General features: G+C 36.1%; 2 protein-coding genes across 8 annotated transcripts in view; both read right to left on the reverse strand.

Annotated features, from left to right (window-relative positions):
• Positions 1 to 7,710: 7,710 nt before the first annotated feature.
• Positions 7,711 to 8,523, reverse strand: LOC124174682. Its single transcript, XM_046554061.1, has one exon. The coding sequence runs from the start codon at positions 8,273 to 8,275 to the stop codon at positions 7,970 to 7,972; it is 306 nt and encodes a 101-aa protein (XP_046410017.1). The 5' UTR covers positions 8,276 to 8,523; the 3' UTR covers positions 7,711 to 7,969.
• Positions 8,524 to 9,599: 1,076 nt separating this feature from the next.
• LOC124176275 (axin) overlaps positions 9,600 to 27,703 on the reverse strand; it is a 70,566-nt gene continuing 52,462 nt past the window's right edge. For 4 of the 7 annotated variants that reach the window (XM_046557340.1, XM_046557335.1, XM_046557339.1 and 1 more), the window contains exons 2-9: positions 16,651 to 16,806; positions 16,090 to 16,459; positions 15,553 to 15,993; positions 14,785 to 14,949; positions 12,897 to 13,588; positions 12,238 to 12,551; positions 11,850 to 12,148; positions 9,600 to 11,478 (exon numbers count right to left, since the gene is read on the reverse strand). In XM_046557340.1, the coding sequence (XP_046413296.1) occupies positions 11,352 to 11,478; positions 11,850 to 12,148; positions 12,238 to 12,551; positions 12,897 to 13,588; positions 14,785 to 14,949; positions 15,553 to 15,993; positions 16,090 to 16,459; positions 16,651 to 16,717 (2,475 nt within the window). In that variant the 5' untranslated portion in view covers positions 16,718 to 16,806 and the 3' untranslated portion in view covers positions 9,600 to 11,351. Of the gene's footprint in view, positions 11,479 to 11,849; positions 12,149 to 12,237; positions 12,552 to 12,896; positions 13,589 to 14,784; positions 14,950 to 15,552; positions 15,994 to 16,089; positions 16,460 to 16,650; positions 16,807 to 18,244; positions 18,441 to 27,703 lie in introns of those variants that run through there. The other 3 variants (XM_046557337.1, XM_046557342.1, XM_046557341.1) reach the window with 3 other exon arrangements.

Raw genomic sequence — 27,703 nt, forward strand, 5'->3', positions numbered from 1 at the left:
AACGCGGAAATCTCTGTACAATGCGCACCTTTCACGGTTCAATAATACCTACCATTTTATCATAAATGCACGAGTTTGTTACTCGCATGTATGGCATATATTCACATTCGTACATACACACACAAACACAAACACACACATGCGACTCGAAGTGTAAATCGTATTTAATACGTATGTAAAGTTTTACAAGCCTTTGTAACTACCGTGATCCCATATATGCAGTAAACAATCGTGTTATCTGTCACAAGATTCTTGAGGATTGAATCTTAATTAGAAGCGATTGTATCGACGTACTAATAAATATGATAACAGTAACATCATGTGACGGCGTATGTGACTATACGCAAGATAATCATAACGAGGAAGAAAAAAAAGTGAGAAAAAAACAAGGAATAAAAATAAAAACAATTTAAGAAACAAAATAACGAAAAAAAAAACAAAAACCAAGGCCTGCCAAATTTGATGAGAGGACAAAAAAACATCCTTTCACAATGATGTAACCTCTATATATACATATATGTATATATACTGTGATGAGATAGATCCCGGGAAAATGCGGTATGCGCAGCAGTGATTTACAACCGTAGAATTTTTATCAGATATACCTATCACGAGAGGGTTATTTCCGTAAAACGCCCCCTAATTTCAGGCAAATCAGGGTACAAATTCACTCTGAGCGGCTCCAAGTTTCGCCACCTGCTAACAAAAGAGCATCGGAGTTGCTCAGAGTGAATTTGTACCCTGATTTGCCTGAAATTAGGGGGCGCATCACGGAAATAACCAGGTGCGAGTTGCGTTGTGAAGAGGTTGAGCACCGATGTGGCGTTCACCATTGGACGTGTGTATGTATGCGGATGGTTTTCTTTACTACTTTTTATCCAACCGGATGATGATGTGACTAGGCAGCTGGACTGGTTTTTAAATGTTTTCTGCCACATCCATGATGCGCAGGTGGTCTTCGGGACTCCCCACTGAGTGTGAGTCTCACCCACGTTTACGTAAATTATATAGACATGGATACGAGATGTAATTCATTTGACCGTGAGATCAAGTCGACGAAAGTTACCCGGCTACTAAATCTCTTCACTCGTGTATTTTATTATCAAGGGATCGGAGCAAGTGAAGGGTGATGATGAAAAAAACGCAAACAGCCCCAACCTTTTTCGCAAAATAACGTCACGTTCATACCAGCTCTGGTATCTCCGGTACGCAATTTTCAGTTTAGTCAGGCACAATTGGTTCGCAGTCGGCACGTGAGGCGACCTTAAGCGAATTACTTTACTGCCCGCACAATGGTGTCGCGGGAATTTTTACGTTCAAAGAATCTTTGGAACTATTATACAGCGACATGGCGCTATTTGGGTCAAACCTTGTGTATACCGAAGTCAAGCCGTGCACTTTACTAACAATAAAACAAATATTATCTTCATATACGGATAATTTTGACACCAAGTATAGATGAGACTTGTTCAATATTAACCTGCACATAGCAAATTTATGACGAGTGTTTGAATACGTTCAATTATTTTGTATTCTTATTATGGTGTCATCACTAGTCAATCCTTGAATTAGTCAATATAAAGCTCGGACGCCAGATATTTGTATAATTATATCAGCATTATATAGAGAGGTTTGTTTAATATTATACAATGCTGAAAATGAAATGGAATAATAATAATTATTATTATTATCCAGAATTTCAAGTTCATGCAAATATCTGATAACTGGTTTCAAAATTTATTATACTTGTTTTTAAGTCTATACATTATTAAATTGTTCCGAGACGAAAAATTTGGGATCCGACATCATAGCCCCAGATGTTTGTGGTATTTGCATCACCGTCGTTTTATTTATTTATTTAGTTTTTGCTTGTTCTTTTCTTTTCTTTTTATCGGCCCAGTGATTATTTTGCAAGCTTCGCCTTATTCCTGCTCAGCTCAACCTTTGCGTGCAAGTGTAATTCGATTCAACTATTGAGGATTCTCAAAAATTACAAAATTATCGATGTCCGGAGGTGTCGATATGAAAAATTTATCCGTCACCGCTCGCAGTTAAGTTTCTGTTTTAAACCGCGACCGATACAACATTATACGAGTATTTGGCAACACAAAACGTACTGCACGTGACGTCAGTATCGAGTTGTGACGTAACTCCATTTTTCTAAAATTATGAAATCGAATTCGCACAAAGTATTGCACATATTGGTATTACAGTTAACGCGTGTAATAAGCGAGATGAAAAACAGGCGTATATATGGAAAAGCCTGTATGTCCAGCAATACTATTCATACGCGCGAATATAAATTTGCATACGAATATATACATACGTGTTTCAGAGTCAAGTATCGGCGGTAGACGCATTTATAATAACCAGCTACCGACATAAATTTCTGTTTTACTTTATGCGAGGGGAATAAACCCGAGTTCTTCCTCTTGCGTAATATAATACACGATTATCGATCATTAACTCGTGTCTTTCATTTTCAGTTTCGATTCCGTCGTGTATTGTTCTGATTATCGTTGCGTGTCAAATTAAATAAATTATCCACTGCATCGAATTCCGAATCGAAACACAGGCGGCAAAAGATTAGGATCAAGTGAGGTTGAGGTCGATCGACGCGTATATATGTACATATAACGTATATTTTTAGTACAGACCCGCACAATGCATACACATTGAGAAAAATTTCATTCGTTGCAGTTACTGAGAAATTCTGGTGAAATTGGTATCGTTGCAACAACGGTATAAATATTGTTAGAATTGAAAGTAAATATCATACTTTTAATAGTAACTATTTAATATGATTGCATAATGTTAAATCAATTTGTTTGTTATGGCACATGTTTTCAGTTAAACGAGGCCTTAACATCAATTTACTGTTGTACCAATATCAAATTATTGATATAGTTGAAAAACAATATAGCTCGAGTGGCCTACATAGTTAACAATAATAGTAACACATACTAGATTTTCCGATTAAAGTTACAAGACACATTTTGATTTTGTACTCAGAATGGCATTTAGTTCTGGTAAAAAATGAGTATATATATATATATACGAGCTGTTGCAGCAACCAGAACTAGAAAGTAGAATAAAAACAAATTAAAGTCTCAGCGTGGAATTCTGGTTCATACGTAAGAAATCTGTTTGCGAACAGTCACATTAGCACGTACTCTAAATTTTACATAAAAGAGGTAAACACAGGTATGTATGACAAACGGGATCGCCGAGAAAAAAACAATAGACCAACCGATTTGTACATACATTTCGGACAATCTGCAGAATCGCGATTTGCCAGAGTGGAAAATATTTGGGAGATTATAATTGATAGTAAAATTTTATTAAATTTAAAAATGTTAGTAATATTGAAGGACTTAAACAGTGCGTTATAAGTCACATATGCAGTTAACCTTTTCGTATAAATGACTCGTATACTTTGGCATGATGATTTTACGATCTGGAATGAAGATGGTTACAGGATTTGAATATTCGTGTCGTAAAAAAAAAGTTTTTAATACTGTAAGGCTACGTTAAGTTTAGCCTATCAATGTCGTAGAAACTATTGGAGTAAAAAATTTAAAAACAATGGCATTTATGCGATGCGATAAGCACAATACCACAATACCAATTCTTCGCCACTTAATACCACACACCTAATGTATAATTACGTTATATTTATAGAATTTCCTTGATGTGAGTATATACGTATATGTATGTAGATATTGCGTAAGTCACGATGATACAAAAATTCTTTCAACATTGAGTCTTTTTGGAAAACCCCGCTATTCAGGTCTTAAATATAAACCAATCGGTGCGCAAAACGAGTTTCTTAACTTTTCTACAAACGTTGTAAGAAAGGTGGCCAGATCATAAGGTGATTTCCATTAACGCATGTGAATCGCGACTGACGCAGATCGAGGAAAGTACCCGTACCTGTCTCAACCCATTCCAATTCCTGAACTGTTACGAATAACGCAAGTCCGAAGCTGTCCGCACGTCATCAAATCTCCTCACCTGACGTGGTCTTTATTATATTCCCTTTCTAAAGGCAATTGGATTTGTAATAAAGTGTAATTTATCATTCGTATGCTAGGGAAATACCCGGTGGTGAGGCAAAATGCGGTTTAAAGGTATAGGTATAATAATCGTAAAAGAGGTGTATATACCAACAATCGGAATTATTGCGAGATATGAACGGATCGACAAGAAACCACTCGCACAACCGCTAAAAAGTAAAATGAATCCTACGTTGCAATGTTCTGAAAAATATGTTCTTAAACATGCGACTACAACCCGCTGTCGGCACCGAATGCGTTTAATACTGCGGCTTATTCAAATCTCAAATTATATAACCACAGCGGGAGTTGAGCTATAATTCATTTTCAACATCTGTAAAGAATATTCCACGGTACTTGGATAAAGAGAGTGAATTCCTAACGACTGCACGGCCCGTCGTCCGCCAAAGTTTGACGTGCATGCGCTGAAATTCGAAAACGGCTGTTTGCCAGGGCGACCAATCGAATCAAGGTAACCTTAAGAATTTTGACAGTTGTCGGTATTGACCAGAACTGCTAACGGCAATTCTTAAAATTTCTGAGGTTAGAGACAGTTGGTCACCCTGGCAAACAGTCGCTCTCGGATTGTATCGCGTCGTGCGCATTAAATTTTAGCAGACGACGTAACGTGCAGTCGTTAGAAATTCACTTACTACGTTTATAATTTTACATCTGAAACATATTATAAGGGATAGATCAAGGGTAGATATTGTTATACGTATATTCTTCTCCGCGTTCATCACGCAGCGGCTACGTGAAGCGTAATTTGTACGAAGTAAAGCTCAAGAGGAGGGTTAGGAAGCTCAATGGTTTTAAAAAAGTAGATTACGTTGCTGTACAGCTGATTACAGCGTACTTGAAAGACAGTCGTAAAATCTAAAGCCGAACACTGACTTGCGCAATTTTCAGCTCGCGAACGTTTTGGCGCTGTAAGTTTACGTTGTTCGAAATTTTCCTAATAAAGCAACGATAAGTCGTTTGTTTTCAAACATCTTTCAACTTCACCGACATATTGGGTAACATGTCTTCGCATGTATAACTGTGTGTTTGAAATCATTAACTTTTAATTTTATCGAAATACTTCGTATAATTCATTCATTTAATTTGATCTACTGCACCGGCTGTTTTTCATTTTATACACTAATTATTTATGTATTACCACGGTAAGTTTATCCTTTAGTTTTCGAAGCGAAGATTCACACACAGGTAATCTCAAAAAAAAATTAAAAAAAATAAATGAACAAAACAATTAGTTGAGTAAAGATCAAGATACGAGGAATAAGAGAAAAGTAAACAAGAAACATTGTAGATACATACTTACACGAATGTATGGATGGATGAATAGTTACACCTATGCGTATGAACATACAATGTAAATGGTGATAATTAGTATGTAAGTAATTACCGACGTATCGCAAATTTTTGTAAATCTACAAGTGACGCATATTTGAGAATCGACCGATTCAGCGCATCGAAAAACAAAGCTATGAATAATAAATTGAAGGACCGGCAGGTAGCTGAAATAACACGGAAGAATAAATTTACGGAAATACACGATACGATTGATAAAAACTTTAGTAGGTACATACATATGTATATAATTATACGGACAGTGGTTTATCCCGAATGAACCCACCTTACAATATATTAACCACCTAATTCGTACCTAGAAGTAGGTATACTTATACCCCGAAGCGAAACAATTACCCTAATTGAAAAACCGGTAAAGTACCTGGTGAATTACAATAATTGTCATGACGCTCGTGCGATTTCTATCCGAATACTTTACGTATCCATTAACTCTTGCCCCAAAATTCCGTCATTTCATTAGAACACAAAGATTATGATTATCGAGAGGGATTTCAGCCCATTTGTTTGTTTATTTATCTATTTATCGCCACCTTCATCACGCGTTCGTAACCGAGATCAGCCACAAGGTCGGATAAAAAGAACTCTTACAATTAGATAGGTACATATGAGGATATATCCTTATTGCTTCGTAATAATTTTCTCAGACCGAAGAAATACGAAGAAATCACAGTAATTCCTACCACTAACATCCGCTAACGGTGAGCTTGAAATATTTTCTGCTTATCGATTTATTATAACAATAAATAGAACAAAAAAAAGCTCTTTAATTGATGTATGAGAATACTCGAAATTCAGTGAATGATTTAATCACTGACCTCTCGCTAACCATCAACGGCAAATTAATCACGCAACAGAGTAATCCAGACAATTGGGTAAATCATAGTCAATTTAAATTCTTCGCTTATATTCACTCGCGTTTTCTTTGTAAGTTCAAAATTGCGTCGCATGGTATTGATATAAATCAATGTACAATTTTTACGTACGAATCCAGTAGTGGAAATTTTTTGCGACGTTGGACAATATTCTACTTTTTTGAATAGCTTCAACTAGCATATTTGCAATTATATGTAAGCATAACGTTTCAAGAATATACATATGTAATAAAACTGACAATAAGATAATGTCTACAAATGACTTATATATGAATGTAACTTATTCATTGTGTGTGTAATACTTACAGTTATCATTAAGATTTATTACCCGGAAACTAGTTTTTCTTATCCTGGAAATATTATTCACGTTACACGTGACTTCTTCTTTTCTCTACATATGATGTAAAACTCAACGTCTCTCTGCCTGTGTGTCCGTATGTTCACTTATAATTCCACAACTACTTCACCGATTTTGTTTCATTTTTTTTTTCTGTGGACAGCTAGAACGTCTGGCCAGATTTTAGACAAAAGTTGTTCGTAATCAGATCAATAGTTGCGGAGATATAACGATATTTGTAAGCCAAGTCGTAACGGGATCACAGACTTTTACGAACTCTTATACAAATTGAAAATATTCGCTAGCGGAGCCGCAACAGGCTGCTAATACGAAGAAATGCAAATTTCCAAAGTACACCGGTTTATTTATTCGTTTATTGCAATATCCTTTCACTTTAAGCCTCCGTTGAATACTGCGGGCTGATAATTCGATAATCCATTTTTCGGAAGTACAGAATCAAAGTAACAAAGTGATTTCTGTGTAAAATTTGACGCCAAAAATAAAATTTTTGTTAATACCGTGTCAAAGTTATTATCAGAGAAGAAGCCAAGTTAAACATAACTCTTCGTATCTGATTCATAGAATAAAATCTGTAACAAGACGATGCGTAGTTAATTATATTTTCAAATGACTAAAAATAGACTCTCCGAGAATACTGTGATTAAATGGTAATTATGAAAGCGCTGTATTCCTGACACCTATGGTACGGAAAAATAATTTATAGCTCATCTATAGTTGTATAATTACCGCAACCACGGGTATATCCCCTGTTAAAAAGACCGACAATTGAGAATAACAGTCGAGTTCGTAGTATTTACGTAATTCTATAGAACAGTTCAAGATACACGTGACCGCACTTATTCGCCGCATAGAAAAAAATATGCTGGTCCAAGGCAACGAGAGAAACCGCAAATTGTCTAAAAGGACGGCGTAAATTGCTTCTTCACTTCCATTGGCGTTAATTACGGAATTTACATTCTATTTATAACATAAGAACGCGAGCGAGCCGAGAATCCAAGCATTGTTTCCTCGTCCTAAAATAAGATTGTTTAATCAAATTACGTAATTTTCAGGTACATGCATACACGCAATCGGTAAATTATCTTAGCAACGAATAAAATCATCTACCCTGACACGTGTAGGATGTTAATTTAATTTTCCTTCGAATTCTCACCCCAGATTTCAGGAAACGTTCGAAAAGTTGTCGCTTAAAATTAACCGATAAAATTAACAAATAATAATATTAATCAAAATAGGACCAACATTGCAACAGAACGACAATTAATTTTCGCACAATGACTAAATGATCCTTCGGACAACGTTCTTCGCCGCCTCTAATCCATCTTCATCTCGTTAAGCTCGTCGCGTTCTTCGTTTTCGGATTCGCTCTCCTCGAACTTGAGGCCATCCGGACTGACGGCCATGTAGCATAACACTCCCTTTTCCGGTATCCTCCTGAAGGCGATGTAGGCGCAACCGTCGGGAGTTTGTCTCGAGACGATCGGTTCGACGGGTCCGGCACGTGGCAGATCGGGACATTGATCGCTGAGAAAATTGGCCATTGCCTCTGCCAGAGGAGGGATGTCGCTTTCGGGTGGACATTTCAAAAATACACCGTGCAAACGACCGCCTCGTGTCATTATTTTCAGCAATTGAATATAATCGTTTCGATTTTTCGCCTCGTCTATCGTGTCGTCTCTAATTCCGGCCAAGCGACGTGTCCACTCAACTATTCGAACGCGATCTGCATTTAAAAACTGTTCAATTCTTCACGGTTCAAATATCTCCTTTGAATAGCTCGCGTCTTTCGGAAACGGTTTGCTGACCGCAATTTACTACGTATTGATTGAATCGAATTCATTCAAAGTTCATTGTATGTATATACCGTAAGAAAATTTACTTCCACGAAAAATTTCGAATAATTGCATACGCTTCAATTTTTTTTTTTTTTTTTTTCTCCTCTTTTTTCGTAACGATTGCGAGTTATAAATAGCAATGTCAGGTAACACAGCGGTACTCAATTAAAACTACATCGTTTGAGATTGCGGAGAAAATGAAGCAGAAAGAAGAAAAAAAAATCGCAGAGTTATTCCGCAATCTCACTGCCCGTAAAAAAAATACGCGCAGTAATGCTTGATTACGAGTTAATAGCTGTATACCTAAATGAAAACGTTTATCTTTGTAGATTTGCGCAAGCACAAGGCTCCCGGAATTACATGCATAATACAGATTTTTGCAAGACTAGTAATTATCAGTCAGCCTGATTAAATAACCTGTAGTTTTGTCGTGGCGCGTGACTATTATTAAGTGCTTCAGTTATTACAATATAAAAACAGCATTGCAAAAGCAACGATCTTACCGTACGGTGAATTAAAATGAGCCACTCTTTGCGCAATTTCTCTGAGTGCTTCTTTAAATTCTGTATTGTAAAATTTCGCCATTCTATATGCGTGCAAGATGTTACAAGAATTATTAAAAATTCAACGATTCGTAGAAAAAATCACGTGATAAAAATATTTTCGTATAAATTTTCGCCTCTAAATCGACATTTCTAACCAAAAATAATCTTTAACGTACAAATTAACAAAACACGAAAAGTTATGCTTTTGCTCGCGCGAAATATAAGTATAGAAGAAACATCTGTTTCTATACCCTGTATCTAAAAATTACAAAGTACAATCTGCAGTACTGTAAACGTACTAAAAAAAAAACGATTCGAAAAGTTTCATTGGAATGTTCAAGATTTTCTGCTTCTCATTAAGAAAAATATCAAGGCATTGAACTCAAAGTTCTTGAAACATCTATTTTTCGGCACACTTTTTAAACAACAGAAAATGATTTATAAATGAAAATTTTTTGTCGTTTAATCCGGTGAAAATCGCATTATTATTATTCTCAATACTTTTGATATATAATAATAATAATAATAATTAATTAGGTACAGGAACACTTTAGCTTTCGTGATATCAATTAATAATATTTAATTACGTACAGTTAAAAGGAAAAAAAAAAGGAAAAAAAAAGAGGAATTTCATCATTATGAGCCACCATGCGCTGTCCCCTTATACTACCGCCCTACATAAATAGCTGTCAAACATAATTTTATCATCTATAATTCAATTAATCAGTATAATTATTTTATATTTTATTTCAATATAATATTTCGCGGAGGTCAGCGCCCAGCAGCTGCTAGACATGTTATTAAAATACCATTAAACGAAAGACTCCTGGAGATGATTTTTCAACTTGTGCAAAAACCGCACGACTCGCAACCCGCGTAACGTATCGAAGCGAGTCCAATATTTATCAATAAGGTCGTTTATAATTTTTTTTTTTTTTTTTAAACACAGTCAATCGAATCGCTTATTAAAAATTTGACAAAATCGATAAAACAAAAAGAACACTTGTATAATCGATAATAGTCCCTGTATGCGAAAACATCACACATTTAGCGAGTTAAAATTAAGAATAAAATTGTTAATAAAAAAAAACTTCGGACATTCAGAGTATGAATGTTGATTCCGAAACTGAAAAGGAAATTTCAACTACATGCATAAAATGGCGATATCACCGTGTTGAATTTTGGCACGGACAGAAACATAATCTCTAGAAGTCTCCCAAGCTCATAATTAATAAGTATTTCTTAACCCTCGCCTAGATTCGCTTACAATCAAATCTTAAAATACTAAAAAGGCACAAATTTCCGCACCTGATAAAATATTATTACATACTTTGTTCTAATTATTTTCTTCGGTGTTTTTTATGCAAATCTTCTTATGTATGGGGTATGTGTGTATGTTACAATGTTGGATGAATGAGTGATGTGAGGGTGAATCATTCTCGACGATGATAATGATGATGATGATGATGATAATAATAATAATAATAATAATAATAATAATAATAAAATCATAAGAAATGTCACTATTATTATTTTCTTTTAATAGATATATAAACTCTTATTACTAATTTGTAATAATAATTTTTCCTACAAGTCTAGGGTCTAGGCGGACCTTAATAAGGCGAGACACTACACAGGCTTTTGTACAGTCGGCTGGAAAACTAAGGGAAGTCTTCAAGGAAATATTAGTACTCGGTTTCCCGTTTTTCTCTTTCATCTTTTGATCACTGTCACTGTGTGTGATTAAACTCGATCAGTGGCCACATTTATGATTATAACGCGAACCATTTTTACGAAGTGTTTTCCACTTCACCTCTCTTATCATTCTCTTCGACAAAACGAATTATGAAACAATATTATTCAATTGGACCAGTCCCCTGATTTGCCAAAATTTGGGCTAATTTAAACGAGCTGAAAATTCGTAATAAAAGTATACGAAAAGAAAATGAAACAAAACTGATCTAAATAAATTGAAGCGAATGAAAAATGGCAATAATTTATGGCGCTGCTGTGACAAAATTTCATTCACTTTCCGTGATAAAATTACGACTTATAAAATATGGGTGGAAAGGGAAAAAAAAAAAGTGATTTGAGAAAATGAACAAATGTATGCAGGTGTGGGTGATTAAAACCGTGAATAAAATTAACATGATTAATTATCGATGTCTACGCGTAATAAAAGACTAGTAGTTTAGTTTAAAAATGAATGTTAGCGAAAAATAATTTCTGAATCCATTCGACTGGAAATACTTTTGTATCCTTCAAACTGATCTAGAACTGTTTCGATTTCGTTTGTATTCGAACAAATGGTCGCTTCACTCCATCGCTTTGACCTGTGCCATTACTTTGCCTTCCCACAGCGGCAAAACCTCGGAGTCGTTCGTTATTTCTTCCTGGATCACTTTCACATCTAGATCTTTGCATGATGTTTTGAAGAAGTACCTGCAAAGAAAAATGAACAAAATATGATTATAGTTAAGTGATGGGATAAACAGAAATATGCACTGCCTGCAAAGTAGAAAATTTGGAATAAAGTAGAAATGTTGTAATATCGTAAAATAAAAATACAAGTGTCACGATTAAAGTTTCGATAAGAAATATCTATCACTTCATAGAAATAATGATTTCTATTGTTTGTTCAAGTTCCCAATCAAACGATTGAATATTCCCTGCAAAAATTAAGTGTACATCAATAAAGACAAAAATAAGAGAGAAATACAATCAACTTGTAGGAAGGATACAAGGTTTTCTTTTTAGTATCTATACGCATGCTTTAGATGTTTATTGCTTTTCTTCGATTAAAATAAACTTACCGATAGCTGCCTTTCTTTAGTAGACAATCCTTGAACTGTTTCAAAGTGATATTACGCCCAGGAATTTTGGTCATATAAGGGAGTTGTTCGTCACAGAAACTGAACACAACGGTGGTGAAATCTGCCGGATCTTGTCTACTCTTCCTCAATGTCGATTGGTTAGATTGGATGCAGGATGGATTTAGATTAGTCGGTTCACACGACAGCTTACCACTATTTGGGTAACGTTGTCTACTACTACCACCTCTCGCTCTGTCCTCTTCCATCAACCTTCTTCTGGCTTCTTCTAGCTGCGTAGCCTGTTGACAAGAATTATATATAAAATTTTCTACCTCAGTGCCTCGTTGATTCATATAAATTGTAAAAATATCATGATATCGGTTCTCACTGTATGTGGTTGCGGCAGAGGAGGCATTCCAGGATCGGCTACAAAAGGTTGGGCAGGAACGCCCCAAGTCTCCCTACTACTTCTCTCTAAAGAGCCGCTTCGTGAACCGTACTTCTTTCCATGTCGACCGTGCTTAGAATCAGGTTTCTTATCAGATTCTTTCAACCAAGACAATAGGCGACTGTCTTTGCTAGCAACTAACGGAGGTGCATCGCTCACCACGCTCACACCGCTGTCAGTTAATTCAGTCATTGATTTTTTAGAAGATGTCGATCTTCTACTTATATCGCACCTTCGAGGTCTCTGATCGTGAGCTACAAAAATAAATAAATAAATACCAGCTATCAAGCATACTCTTGAATAATGATACTTCTCATAACTCAGGATATTCTAATTTGAGAATTAACGATTTTCAATAAGAACTGAGTAGCGAAAGATTGCCAAAATTAGCAAGGTATCATCGTAATTCAAAGCTTTCGATAAACGAAATATGTGATATAGGAGTAACAAAAGAAAAATTAGAAAAATAATAGAGTGAACAGGTTTTGGTGCTGGTGCATTGATTATATGTTGTTACATCGTTTATTTTTAGTTTATATTCAATATAAATATTTGTCAGGGATCTATTTATTCCAGTAAATATAACAAAAGATTCTTACATGGTGGGTAAAGATCCGGTTTATTCAGTGATTCTGCATAATCAGATGGGATGGATTTAGATTTTGGCAAATGCGATCCTAGAGAGCTCATTGAACCAGCTCCCAACAAATCGCTGCCTTCGGGAAAATCGTGAATATTTCCGCTGTCCGCCGAAAATGTAGACGAACCATCTTTTTCTTTTTTTTGTTTGTATGATCGTTGATGAGGATAATTGTGCAGCAGTCCTCGCCTCCTTTCAGGAGAATGGGGTCGAGGTGAGGCCAGGCCAGGCGATCTCAACGGAGTTAGATCTGACCAAACCCTGGATACGTGTTGATCCAGAATAGCTTGATCACTGTCGTCTTCGACCAAAAGCTTTTCTCTAATGGCGTCGGCCAGCGTTCTTGCCCCGCCGGTTAGAGGCTCCTTCATCGCATCCCCGCCAATTATTTCCCCATCTTGCAAATGCCTGTCTAATTTCTCCTGCGTCTCGCGCGCTCTTTTTACATTTTCTAATTTCTCTATCAAGACTTGGGCAAAAATTTCCGGCTTTAAAGAACGTGTTTGGTCGCGAGGCACTCGTTGCGTTCTAGGGATAACCGTGCAGTGTACCATCGGATCACGGTTCAGATTCGCCGACTCTTTCATTGCTCTGCATTGTCGCATGTATTGCTTTTTACTACTGCGTGGCCTTCCTATCGACATACCATCGCTGTAATAAAAGAAAATGATTGTTGTAATACTATACGCTGGAATGTAAGTAGACTGTGACTTGCATTTTTTTTTTTTTTTTTTTTTAGTTTTGTAATGACAATGTTTCGTGGAATTTCGCAATCTTTCGTCTAGTTACCATCGATGATGAATTCTTAAAATCATATTTGCTTACACATACTGATAAAATAATTATTATGGACAGATAATTCTAGTGATAAAATTATAAGCAGCTATAAAAACATGCTGAAAACTAATATACGCGCAGTTTTACTAATTTGTGCAGTAAATGTTTACTCAAATACTACCATATTAATGATAGATTCTATCATTAAAATACAATATATTTTATATGTAACGTATTCCGGGCAGCTTTCTTGATGCTTCGACACCTCAGTGGCTAAGCAATTCGGGGACCCCTGAGAAATCCAGATTATTAGATTTTCCAGACCATGATGTACAATCCCTGTGATGATCCTTATAAATAATAGGATACTTATTTAGATTATACCGTTTGTTGAGCAGCCATTCGACCAAAGCATTTTGTTGTCGACGAGTGAAAACTGGTTGATCCACAACGCACTGAGTAGACCAACCAAAAAGTCTATGAGCTCTATCCATACTGTTCGAATTATACATGTTAATCAACTATTTATTAATGCACTGAAAAATCTTTCCAAGATAATAGGAAAAGCAACTCCTTCACTGCATAATCCAAGCCATAAATCTCTCAACAGCAATCACGGGGTAATGATCAAATACAAACTAAACTTCTTTTTGTCATAGTCTCGCCGCATATCAGTTCTAACGCAACTGATATGTTATCTCTCGCACAGTAAAATGATACCAACATTAGATAACTGGCAAAATCATCGTCGTAGATGAAAAAGAGAGATAACAATTTTTTAGCATGCGTAATATTTCTTGTTTAAATAATGTACTTACCGCTTATAGATATCAACATCCAAGCCTTATCCAGTTTCAGAACACAATCGTAAAGTATAAAAGTTTTGCAACTCAGCTTCGATGCAATTTTTTTTACTTAAAAAAAAAAGCAAACCAACGAAACTTTGTTGAATGAGTTTCAAACTAGTTGTTAATCGGTTCGAATAAGTCGTAGAATTGTGCAAATATTTCTATACCTTGCGATGCGTGTTGTAATTAAAAGGAAAGAAAAAAAGGAAAAAATAAACTTACACAGACGAGTCGGTGAGCGACATATTATCGGATTCTGTCCGGGCGTCACTGCTCAAACTCTGCAGTTCAGAATCCTGCCTTGAAACTGGGTTGTAGGACGAATATTGAGCGTGTAACCTGTTGGCTGGCACGTGGTAGGGACTAGCGCCAGCTTGGAAGTAAATGCTACGCAAACGCCACGCAAAATGCCAAACAAAACAAATGGGAAATTAAAAACAAAACGCGCAAGGTGCAGCGGTATCGACTAAGTAAAAAATCAAATGAAAGGTGTATTCTGTACTACAGGATTCTAAGCGGCATCGTGTAAAACAAATTCAAATTTGCAGAAAAAAAAGGGATAATTTTATATGGATGAAAACAAACAACTAAATATATACTTAAAAAAGTATGAAAGCGGTCTATAAAAAAACTAGCAATAAATCGAAGAGGAGGATAATTTACTTGTAGTTCTCGATCTACTCGCTAATTCGATTATTACCAAGATCTAAAATAGTTTACAAACTACATGTAAAATATACTCCGCTTAATCAGCTTCAAACTTAGAGTATGCAAACTTTCAGCATTGCAAAAGCTCTCACATAAGTGTAACTTAAAAAGAAAAAAAGAAAATAAAAAAAACTCGCACAGCATTCTACTTTCAGATGATTGGTAAAAATGAATCATTTGGATATTCACAATATAGATAATACCTCGAAAGGGTATCGAAGCTGGTTTGAAAATGATTAAACGTATGGGCAGATGTACAAAAAAAAACATATTCAATCTTACCCAGCATAGGCCTCTGGCTTAGGCCGCAGTTCCATCGCTCTTGTTTGTTGAGTCGCCATGAGAACATCCCTGGTCAGTCTTAATTCGCCAGCCCTCAATTCCCCAGGTGTTTCACTAGCCGAATGCGAAGTGTGAGCCGAACTAATGAATTCGCTGTCTTCGTGGAGAGTCGGTAGCAAGGTTGGCCCGCAGGATACAGACATTTCCCGACTCGACCCGGAACTGGTACAACTACCAGAATCCGGGTTTTGATAGGATTGAACGTACTGTAAGTACATTTCGGATTTGAGGAAGTTTGGGTAAGTGGTTTCGTTGATAAGGTGTTCGACTTCCATCTGAACATTGTCGAACACCTTTCCGTCGACTCGACCTTCTTTGACGCGGCGGTTAGCTTCTTTTCTAACATCTTCCGGCACCAGTAGCTGCAAGTTGAGAAAGAATCTGCAAAGGCAGAGTTTTTAGCTGTGATAAAAAAGCTTCCGGACAATTGAACAAATTTATCGATCGATACGCTGAAATCAAACAATCCTAGGCTACCTTCTATAAATAAGTTTGACCAGCTGATGTATCGTGTTCGGATCATGATGATTCTTCAACCCTTCGCAGGCATACCAAAAATTTAATGGTTCCGCATGGGGTCTGCCTTCCTGGTCCAGATACTTTCTGAACAATGCTATACCCTCCGGATCTTGTAGAAGCGAGTGCAAGTTCCTCGCCCACCTGAGGCAGGCTGGTGGCGAAACGCTTTCCATACAAGTGCCGCCGCAGCTTCCCTCTGGTTCAAATCCCAGCGGGGCCGAACCATCGCAAGAAACAGAAGCAGTAGTATAAGCGAGCGAAGAACGCCTCGGTGTTAGGGCTTGACTCTGTTGACGGAGTCTGCTGACACGGCTGCCAGTCTCCTCTCCTAAAACGAAAGAATGTTTGCACACTTTTAGTCTTTTTATATTGGATATTCGGAGATAACCGCACAATTCATATTTTTCAGGACATACAAGTTGCAAAAGTCTTGAATTGACGAGAAGAAATAATCTAAAGAAATTTTTGTTGCTTTCGATATTGTTGAACTGCGAATTCTACAAATCGATCAATTCTTACCAGGCACCGGTGGCCTTGGAGAGTTCTCATTGAAGCAGTGAGCTTCGCTATGTCGCGGCCCACTCATCCTATCTCTTGCGACTATCGCGGGCTGTTTCTCTTCCTATACTGAATTTTAATCCTCGTCGCCTCTTAGTGGACATGGCTAGTCCAGACCTGAAACAAAGTCGATGAAGACAATTTAATACACAGGAAGTTGACCAATATTTGTAACAACAATTGACAGCCAGCATACATTTCCCAATCGATTAGGGCATGAAAGTTTGTGTCGAGTTCTTCATTTTTCTGGTTATGAAAAAATGTTATCTTTCAAGTTCGCTACAAGCTCTCCGTAATAACGACAACCACTCCAAATTCTCTACGATTAGGTCGGTTGCACAACGCTTGTGAAACCAGGAAACCAAGGGGTGATAATTTCATTTAAATTAAAAAATGATCAGGGAAAATGGAACATCAAAACGTATAATATTTCAATGCTGAAACTAAAAATCATTATTAGAACCTCGAGGTGGGGTACATAAATCTGATAAGTTAGTCATGTTTCAATTGGACGTCAAGGATTCGAAGTGGCTTGACTTCAATTTCTTTTTCTTCCAAACACAATAAAATCTAAGGGTGGGGCTACATCGAACAAAGATCGTCCATCTTGCAGTAGCCTGCGCATCGAGAAACGCATTCTCTCTTCAGCGATGAGAATTTCTATTGATCGGTCCGCAGTGTGCTTTGTGTAGTATTGATCGTCAAAAATTCTGACGTAATCTATTGAGTCGTGTTCCCTCTCCGCACCCCTCCAAATAAGGGGGGGGGGCGAAAAAAAATTTATCCCTGGGTAAGATTCTGTACTATTAATTTTTGGTTTTCAAATGAGGCATAAAAATATTTTCACACAATTATACCACTAGGGTATAAGAAAGACTTGCGTAGGGGCAAAGGTTTAGGAAATAACATCGTTCATTGTTTGCTCCCGGGGATGCAGCCATTGTGAATCAGAACTATAGAAATATTATTTCATATAATAATACCATGGATATCCTATATTAATTTCTATATTATAACCCAAGGGATGCGTTACCTGCACAGCCCAGGTATAATACCATTATTACGATCCATATACCCTATTTGAGTCAATAATAAGTTTAATATAGAGTTTGAAACTGCTTCGACGAATACGAAGGAAAATTTTTCTACCGAAGGATGAACTGCTTCTGATCAACAGCGAGATGCTAAATTTACATACAAGGTAAAGCATCGATGAGCAACAAGTACAAAATTAAAACATTAGTTGAATTTAAAACGAAACGTGTTGAATACTCGGTTGAAGACTTAAAAAAACGATGAACAATAAATTATCGAATAAGAAAACTAAGGTAAAAATCCTCTACGTGAGCTATATATAAAGAGAATGCAGGCATGCAGGAAACAAACACGTTAGAAGGAACTTGAGAATCTGTTGCACAGGTATAAGAATGAGAGAGAGAGGGAGCGTAGAGGGGAAAGAAGAAAATTATGAAATGAAAAGCTGTCATAACAAATCACTTACACCTCACCGAATTCCTACCTGAGTTTACAGGGGTTGTTGAAAAATAATACGTACCATTTTAAGGAGTACCTTCTAAAGATTGGGATGATTTTCTTTTTACCGTAGTTAATGGCTCTATTATGACATACAATGCCTGTGTATCATTATATTTATGAAATACGATGAATAGATTGAACGAAGAGAAATGATTTTCGATGAAGCCAGATGTGAAATTTAGGTATCGTGCTACCGTCGAACTACGCGTCTGGAATCAAACTGAGGAAAGGCAGCGTCCTGGCCAGGACTGACGCTGGATTGATAGGGGGGAGGAGAGAGAATGTAGGAAATCCTAGGGGGTTCGGCGTGCGCTGGTAAAAATTGTACTTCTGAATACAGGAGTCGACAACGATTTACAGGCTGCTGGCTCAATCGACCTAACGTCGAGGCGAAACAAGGGGACGAAAAAACCCTTAGGTAGGTTTCGGCTGGACACAGGAGTTCATTTTATTATACCAAATGCTCAGGTCACGGCGAATGAATTTGATCAATCCGTTCCCTTTTGTTTACTCCAAGTCTCGAGTCGAATGTGATTACAATAGGTTGACGAAAATTTTATACTCGATAAGTTTGGCGATACGTTTCGCTTTAGAATAACCAGTACGCTAAGAAATTTTCATCGCTTTATTCGACTTTCATGATTATAGCGGCGACGGAAGTGGAAGAAAAGAAAATAAAAATTTGGCGTCCATCCAAAAATTTTTAAACAGCGTACTGTTTGACGATGTAAACAATAATGTAATTTCACTTCAGACAATAACAATATAACAGCAAATTCCCTGGATTTCAACGACATTTCCTTAGCTAATGCGTCAACTTGTAGAAATGTTCACGGGACGCATGAATTTAGTATATGGGGCATTCCATGTCGAATCAGCAGCCAATTTCTCTTATCCCCTTCGATTTGGATCATTTTTAGTAGGACGTTGTTACCAACCCGAAAGGGTGTCAAAATTTTTGTGAGATTATTATAACTACAGTTGAAATTTAAATAAAAATTGAAGAACCATTCCAATGATGCCATTTTGAAAAATCTCAACAGAATTCATAATGATTCTATGATTTAAAATATGATTTCTAAGCACCACATGATAATGGGATCTCAATATTTACTTTTTTTTTTCACAAGTTTTATGTATTCCCATGTCGGAATTGGAGTTGTTTTTTTTTTGTTTCTTTTTTTTTTTCTTTGCATCGGTCATAATTATCTCAGATATTAGTGATTGTCAATTTTTCGAAAAATTTTGTGAGATGCCAGAAGCCTTCTCATTCAGACATGAAAAAACTAAAAACTGGAAAAAAAAAAACTAGTATAAAGATTGAGATCCGGTTGTTGTTTTTAGTTTAAAAATCATATTTTAAATCGTAGAATCTGAGCGAATTTTTTAGATTTTAAAAATGTCATTTTTGGTATTGGTTCATCGATTTTTTTCGGATTCCACTGTTAGTTGGAAAAATCTGTCAAAATGTCCGAGATCCTTTTGGGTTAGTAACAACACTACACTAAAAAATGATCAAAAAAAAAAACATCTAAGGGAGTGAGAGACATGGGCTGCTGATTTGACGTAGAATGCCCCATATGTATATTGAGATATTTATGCAGGGAAGAATAAATAGATTGTAACAAACGTTTATATATATATATAGAAATACCTAAAATATTCTGTTAAAAGCTCGGAGTAAAAATAAAATCGTCCGCATTTCGCATTATAAGCATCAAGTTTTAACGTAAGAGGCTTTTGCAATTCACAATGGTTTGTCAAAAGGTTTTTCCTTGTTTGAAAAGCTCTCCTAGCCTTCAAAATCTCCGGCTACACACACAGTCTGCATTTGTCCCAAGAGATCCGATTCTGCGTTATGGATGCATTTTATATGTACACCGATTAAAATTTCTACTCAGTTTTATAGTAATAAAAATTGATATTCTGAAAAATATGACAATTCGTACTCTTTTTTCTTCTTCTTCGTCGTATTCTTTTAAATATTTAAGGTCGGAAAATGTCACAGTAAAAAATTTAAATTAAACAGTATATGTAATATGTATGAGCGAAGTTCACAAACGTATGAAAAAAACATCATTTATTCTTCTCCAACGTTTTCTCCAACGGTAACAAAGCGACAAAGATAAATGATGAGAGTGAAGTTAGTAGCACCTTTGTCACGATTAACGATTCGTAAAATTGTTATTTCACAATTGTAGGAATGCCTGAAATTCAGTAAATCATGACAAGGCAAAATGTATTCATATTTCGAAAACTTGACTGTTTCAAAGTCACTATAAACTGGTAAAATAGTAATTTTTCTCCCCATTGTTTCGTTACGTCAACGTTACTAACCTCAGCTTCATGATAATTGATAAAAACAAAAGCTCGTGACTGAGTTTCGGCTACACGGCTGATTTACGAAAGGATGAGGAAAAGCAAAGAACGAATATACAAAAAGTATGAGTGGAAGAAGGAAGAGGAGGAGGGCGAAGTACCAATAAAAACTATCTGTGTTGTTATACTTTGATAAAAAAAACGAGCCATTCGGTTGTCTCGCCGTTTCGTTCAAAGAAACTTTGGACGTGGGTCAGTTGCAATAGATGTAAGTGGCAAGAAAGAAAGAAATAAGCAAAAAAATAACAAAAGAAAAAAAAGGCGGCAAAGTTAAGTTGATGTTCGAATTTGACAATATTTTCTTCGGTGGGATGCAGGGTTTTCGTTGAAGTTGAAGTTATAGAAGAAATATTATTTCCAACACACAACCACCACACGCTCAAACACACTCGTCTATTCATATATAGGTTTTTACGTATAAGTTTATACCCAAGTATATTGCATTTAGAAAACGTGTCTTGTTGAGGCTCTTTCCCCCTCGCAGCAGTTATAAGTGCGTCGGTATAAGACACTATACGCGATAAAAATAGATAAAAGGAAAAGGCGCTGCAATGTCTACTAGGATTAGCGTGGGTGGGTAGCACAGACTGAAGAAAAATACTCTCAAGGGCTCCTCTCTCCCATATCTTTTTGGATCTTAGGTTTTACATTTTTCCCGGTTTTGATGCGAGTGTTTTCGTTCGTAAAATGGAGGATTATATCATCTAGGTACAAGATTTGAATACTGTAATTCAGGGCGGCCACTAAATCTCCATCACGAAATTCCCTAACTTTTCCAGGTTTTCCAGAATTCCATAAAATGGAGGATAATATCATCGATCCTACAAGATTTGAATGCTGTGATTCAGGGTGGCCACTAAATCTCCATCACGAAATTCCCTAACTTTTCCAGATTTTTCAGAATTCCATGACCAGTGGCAACACTGTGTATGGCAGTAGCATTATGTATAATAATCCATTTGCAACGACGGTAGAATTTTGAAAAGAATTAAATTTGGAGAATGACCTTTGTTAACTCTAACCTCATAAATCAAGGCCCAAGAAATGATACACAGGTAACTTATATCGAAAACGGGAAGACGAAAAGAAGGGAAAAAAAACAATTAATAATCATAACAATAACAACAACGATCAGAAGATTAAAAATGAACGACGTAGATTATACCGTCCACAAGTCATTCAACCTTCTGAGAAAAACGTGGTGCATGAATGAAAAAGCTGGCGTAGTTCTCGTTTCATATTTCAAACGGTGGAAGGCGACGTCGACGACTCATCGTATTAAGTTTCGCGTATACGATATCTATTTTATAGCTTTCGATGACCGACACAAACTACTTTTCACTTCCGGTTCACACAGTCGTTGCGCACAGCCAAATGAAAACTTGAAATCTTAATCAAATTCAGACGGTGTCGTTTGATATTCAATTACCCGTGTTATACCCGGATCTCATGTGGTGGAATTGAAATTCCGAGTTAAAAAAGTTCGGAAATCGCGAACATTCTGAATTTTTTGGTAGCGTAAATTATCATAGAGAAATCAAAAACTTTAACGAAAGATCAAAGTTTCGAATGGTCCGAAACCTGACGCTCAAAGTTTCGAAAGTGCAAAGTTCCGAGAAGACGAAATTCCGAAAGGGCGTAACTTCGACAAGTTAAAGTTCCGAAAGCGCGAGAATGAGAAAATTAAAAAATTTGAAACACCGAACTTCCGAATGATCGAAGATTTTCAGTTCCGTGAATTTTTGACTTGGTGAAATTTCACCACTTTGATCTTTGTTCGTTTTTGATTCGCGATGTTTTTACGTTTGGAATCCTGGTCATTCTGATTTTTGGTTTTTCTCATTTTTTACACACACTCGTCGAGTAAACTAGGCTGTATGAGTATATTTTAACTTTCGGAATTTCGCTCCATCGAAACATTATTTTTTGGTCTTTCGCTCTATCGTAGCTTGAATTTTCGTAATCTTGCATTTCGGAACTTTGAACCGTCGGTTTTCCGACCACTGGAAACTTTGTCGTTTCTTCAAAATTTGATTTCGCTACTTCAATTTTCGCCACCAAATAATTCAGAATGAACCACTTTCGGTACAACATGGTGCAGAAAGAATAAAGGTCAACATTCTTAACATCAATTCATATATTTTTATTTCCCTACGTTATAATACCTTTATTAAAGATTCACGTGAAACAGTTTCAAGTTCATATTCTATTATTATTATGATTGTTGTTGTTGTCGCTATTGTCATGATTATTAAACAACTGTTTTCCGATAATAAGAAAACGAGATAGATATCGATAATTCTGCCATCGTTAAGAAAATTTCATACGTCATTACGAGCATCGCGATAAGAGAAGTTTGCGAAAATAATCCTTAGATGGCGACACTAGTTTCTGCGTACAAGTCGTCCAGTTGTATATTTGCGTTTGCGTACATACGTATGTAGAGTAGATTCGTTACCCCCAAAGCGGGAGGGTCGGTAGAAGTCAGTCAGGGATTTATAATGAAACTCTACCATTCAACTTTTATAAATTCATAGAAATAAGGAACCGAGCATTTATATACTAACAGACTGACTAACGATAAGTGATAAAATTGTTTGAAAATTTTATATATAAAATAAAGAAGAGATTACACTTTTTTCTTTTCTTCTTTTTATCGGTGACGATAAATATTTTATTTTTCAGGTATGAAACGATTTGAATAAAAATAAATGAAAAGTATAATTTGTAACTTGAGAGCGCGGATTTGCTAAATCTTCTGAAATTTTCACCTGTTTGATAAGACAACAAACTGTATAATGTATTAAAAATTAGTAATAAATAAATAAATGTTTTTCAATAAAAAAAAACAAATTAAATCTGTTCCTCAACATTTTAAATAAACTTTCCTTACTTTTTTTCCACGTATCAATTTGCGAGAATTTGCACGTTGATATCGATTACAGGCACAGAGGTAGTGGTATAATTGTGTAGAGGTAAGGAGGTAGGGAGGAAAAATAATCACCGGGGTGTGTATAATTTACAATTTGACGCTCTGCGTCGGTTCGCTTCCATATTATTGCAGGTTACCCGTAAGTTAGCGATACAGTTGATCGGTGAAGCGATGCGCAAAGCGCCGCCGATTTATCATCATACACGGTATGTTCTGTCTAAAATACGGAAGAACGAAACGCATGTTCCTGAAGTGTTCCTGGATTAGCTTCGTACTCGTGACGATGGACTGGGGAGTTAAAAAAATTACGATAATGATGATGACGATGCCGCAAGGATCAATTACGAACGGTAAAAGAAATACGGAAAGACGGAGTGTGCGAGAGAGAAAGAGGGTGTAAAAAAAGGTAGTGGAAAAAGAAAAACAGTGAACAAAAAGAAAACGGATGAGCCCTGCAGCTCTGCTCTGCAACTCATTACATAATTACAAATTCGTGACGGCCTACTTCAGACTCTCTGGTTCTCTATTCTTCTACACGCGAGCAACGTGAGTCCGGTAACTGTGAAATATCGAAACGAGAAAAATAACAAACGATAAAAATTTATACTGGCCTTGAGGAAGCCCTCGAACTTAGTTCTCTACCTACCGTTCTCACACTCTAGGTTCCAAGTTTATAGAGAGAAAAAAAAGAAAAGAATGATGTCGAATTAAAATTTCGAATTAGAAACACACATTCGTGATTAACGATTTCAAAGCCTTCGGATACCGTATTACACGAAAATATGACGACTTTTCTTTATTTTGAACCATTGCATCGGATCTACCGTTACAAATTTTTCAAATCCGACATTGGATTCGTTATATCGTTGATCCAAATAACCTCCGCCTACCAATTTCTACAAAAATTTTTTCCCCACCATATTGGATCGCTGTTTTGAATTTCGCAATCCGATTTCAGACCCGTGATCAGCCATCCAACGAACCGACGAGCACAAATTTTCAGAAAAATCCAACGGTTTTTAGTGGGTTTTATTTTCAGCTTATCGAATACGCCGAATTTAAATATCGCGAATATGCGGTAGACGCAAAAGTAATATCGAAATATGGATTTAGCGTAAACCCCTCAACGATTCCGAAGAATTTCAACACCGCAATATTATCACGGATTTGAAATGAATCCAAGGAAATGTAACGGATCGATGGCTGTACCTTGCGTATAATGCTTGTATCATATCATATATAGAAGTGCGAAGAATCGGGAGAAATATTTCATTATTTAGATTCGGCGAAGCGTTCGAGCCAAGATATTGCATCTATGTTACGTATACATACATACCGGACTCGTACGAATGTAAATACATATACATAAATACACAAGATAGATGTGTCGAAATATGTGAAGAATTCAATGTCCAAATCTTTCCGTCTCAAGATATCAAAGAGAGAGAGAGAGAAATAAAATAAAATATAATATTCAAACCGCACCGCGAATGTTTTCAATTTTATTTCAATATAAATACGTACGAATCTCTCATTCACCTTTTCCATATTCGCTCGAGCGGTTTACATCAATGCAATATTACATATATATATACACAATAATATACATATATATGTACATTGTCATCGGCCCTGATCTGTATAAGATATTAAATGCTTAGGGAGGCAAAAAATAACGCCTTCGCACAGATATCAATGATCAATGTTACCAGGGGTGGGGTATTTCTTCTTCTTGCCGAAAGAAAAGAAAATATTAATTTTAACGAGACGTTTCGAAATTTTATTTACCACGTATAACGTTATAAAAAAAATAAATCTTGCAGAAATACTTGGAAACATAAAATGACTGGAACAAAACCCTTATATTATTGTGAGCGTGTACATATATGTATATGTATGGGGTATTCGATGACATCTCGATCAAGATTTTACGTCCATTTCTCAGATAGATTTTATAATTTTTTGTATGAAAGTACATGACCAAAAACGCAAGAGCAATTTGCAATGATTTAAAAACTTGTAAAAAAAAAAACCGACTTACTCAAAACTGAAAAAAATTTTTTAAATCTTAAATATATATACATATATATATATATATAAATAAAAATTCTCACAAAAAAAGAGAGAGGGAAAAAAATCTTTCAAGTTTTTACCGAGTACACAACATAATAACATACACAGTCTATACTGTAATCATCCAAAATGATTTTAAAATTCCAGCAAGTTTCTCTGGACCTTACAATCCTCACTTTGCTTCTCTTCTAACTCCCTCACTTTTTCGTCACATCTCATATTATATCTCATATATGTATAAGATGAATGAGAAGAACAATCCGTTGATATTCCATGTGTGTCTTTTATATGTATATACAATGATAGAACCACAAAAACGAGATTTAAGGTCTAAGGAAAAGTATGTGACTATTGGCGGCTCTTTGCGACTCAGTTTTTTTTATTTATAAAAAAGTAGGCATGCACGCCGAACCAACAGCGAATTCTTGTTTTTTAAAAGAATGTTAATAGATCGGCACAGCCCTCCTCACTCCATCTCTCTCTCTCTCTCTCTCTCTCTTCTAGTAACTTTATCAAGCCGATCTATTCTTCCCTCTTCCTTCTTCCCTGTTTTACCCAAACACAGCATATATAACCTGCGTATAACGTACAAAGTAACCCGAGTAATCTGACCGAGGGAGAAAAGGCGAAAAAGGAGAGGAGGGATGGTCTTCTGAAAAACTAGTAGCCCCATGGAAGAATGCTGCCGGGCTATGGCGGCGAGTGGTTGCCCTCCTGCACAGACGCACACACAAACACAGAGACACAATCAAACAAGATGCGTCGCGTTGCACGTACACACCTTTACCATGTGTCATTTTTCACGTGCAATAGAGGATGAATTAGAGGCGATGTGAAAAACGTTATATGTAGGTTGAAAATTTTACAACCCTCGATAAAACGAGAAGGAGAAAGTCGTGAAAATAATTTTTGAAAGTTTTTATTTGATAAAAGGATTAAATAATGTATTACTTTATTTTACTTTTTTCATCTCTAATCTTTGCTTCATTTACCATTGTCGTTTTACAGTATTAATAAATCCGTCACTTCGTTTTTGTTCGTTCGTTTTTTTTGTTTTTTTGAATTCTTTCTTTTATTTTTTTTTTTTTTTGCTTTATCACCATTGCAGCATCTAATTTGCGAATTAGGTGCAACTTTAGCCATTTATTCGTAAATTAGGAGTTTTTTGATTTATTCTATAACTCGAAATTACAACACCTATCGCAATTTAATTGGGCAGCGACATTTATTGATAGCGAAAATACTTATAACGCATACGAGGCTGAATTTAATAAACGTCGACGTATCGGAACGGTGAAATAAAAAAATTACTACGTATTTCGAAGCTTTAGAATAACTGAAAAACTTGAATTTACAATATCTGACGTTTGTTGATACCGTATTAACGGTTTGCTAAATTTCAGGCATGTAATGTCCTTCAAAGTTTCAAAATAACGACGTTTTTTTTTTCTTCTAAACATGCGTCGTTACAATAACGTTACAAACTTTTTACGTAAGCCCGATCAATAACGCAGCTGCAATTAATAAATCTCACGCTAACTTATCCTGTACTTCGTTGCAGACAGTAAAAAGAAGAAGTTGAATTGAGATGAAGTAAGCAAGGACTATTCCTTCTTCTTCTTCTTCTTCTTCTTCTTTCGCTTCTCCTTCGTCTTATACAGTAAGATAACAGGTGTTCCGGATTGGAATGCAGTCGCATACAGGGAATAAACAGTCCTGTGCACTCGAATGGCATTCACCAGAGACCCGTATCACACGGATGGATGGATACTTAGATTTACTTCTTCAGGATTATTTAACTATTCGCGTAAAGGTTTAAATATGAATTATGAACGCAGAAATTACGTGGCTAATTGTAAGTATAAATTATTTACAGAGATAGTATGCCATTGATTTTTTTTTTTCGTAAATTAATACTAATACCTTCGATATTACTTTCAACACTATCTTACGGTCTGGGTATTAATTTACAAACACGAATACTGCGATTTTCCCTAAGGAAAAAAAAAAAAACGAGAGAAGATGTGATGTGCTAATTTTTTTTTTTTTGTACTTAAGATCGATAGTGCTTTGTATAAAAACGAGTTTATTTCT

This window comes from Neodiprion fabricii, chromosome 2 (genome assembly GCF_021155785.1).
Source record: "Neodiprion fabricii isolate iyNeoFabr1 chromosome 2, iyNeoFabr1.1, whole genome shotgun sequence".
NCBI classification, from domain to species: Eukaryota; Metazoa; Arthropoda; class Insecta; order Hymenoptera; family Diprionidae; genus Neodiprion; species Neodiprion fabricii.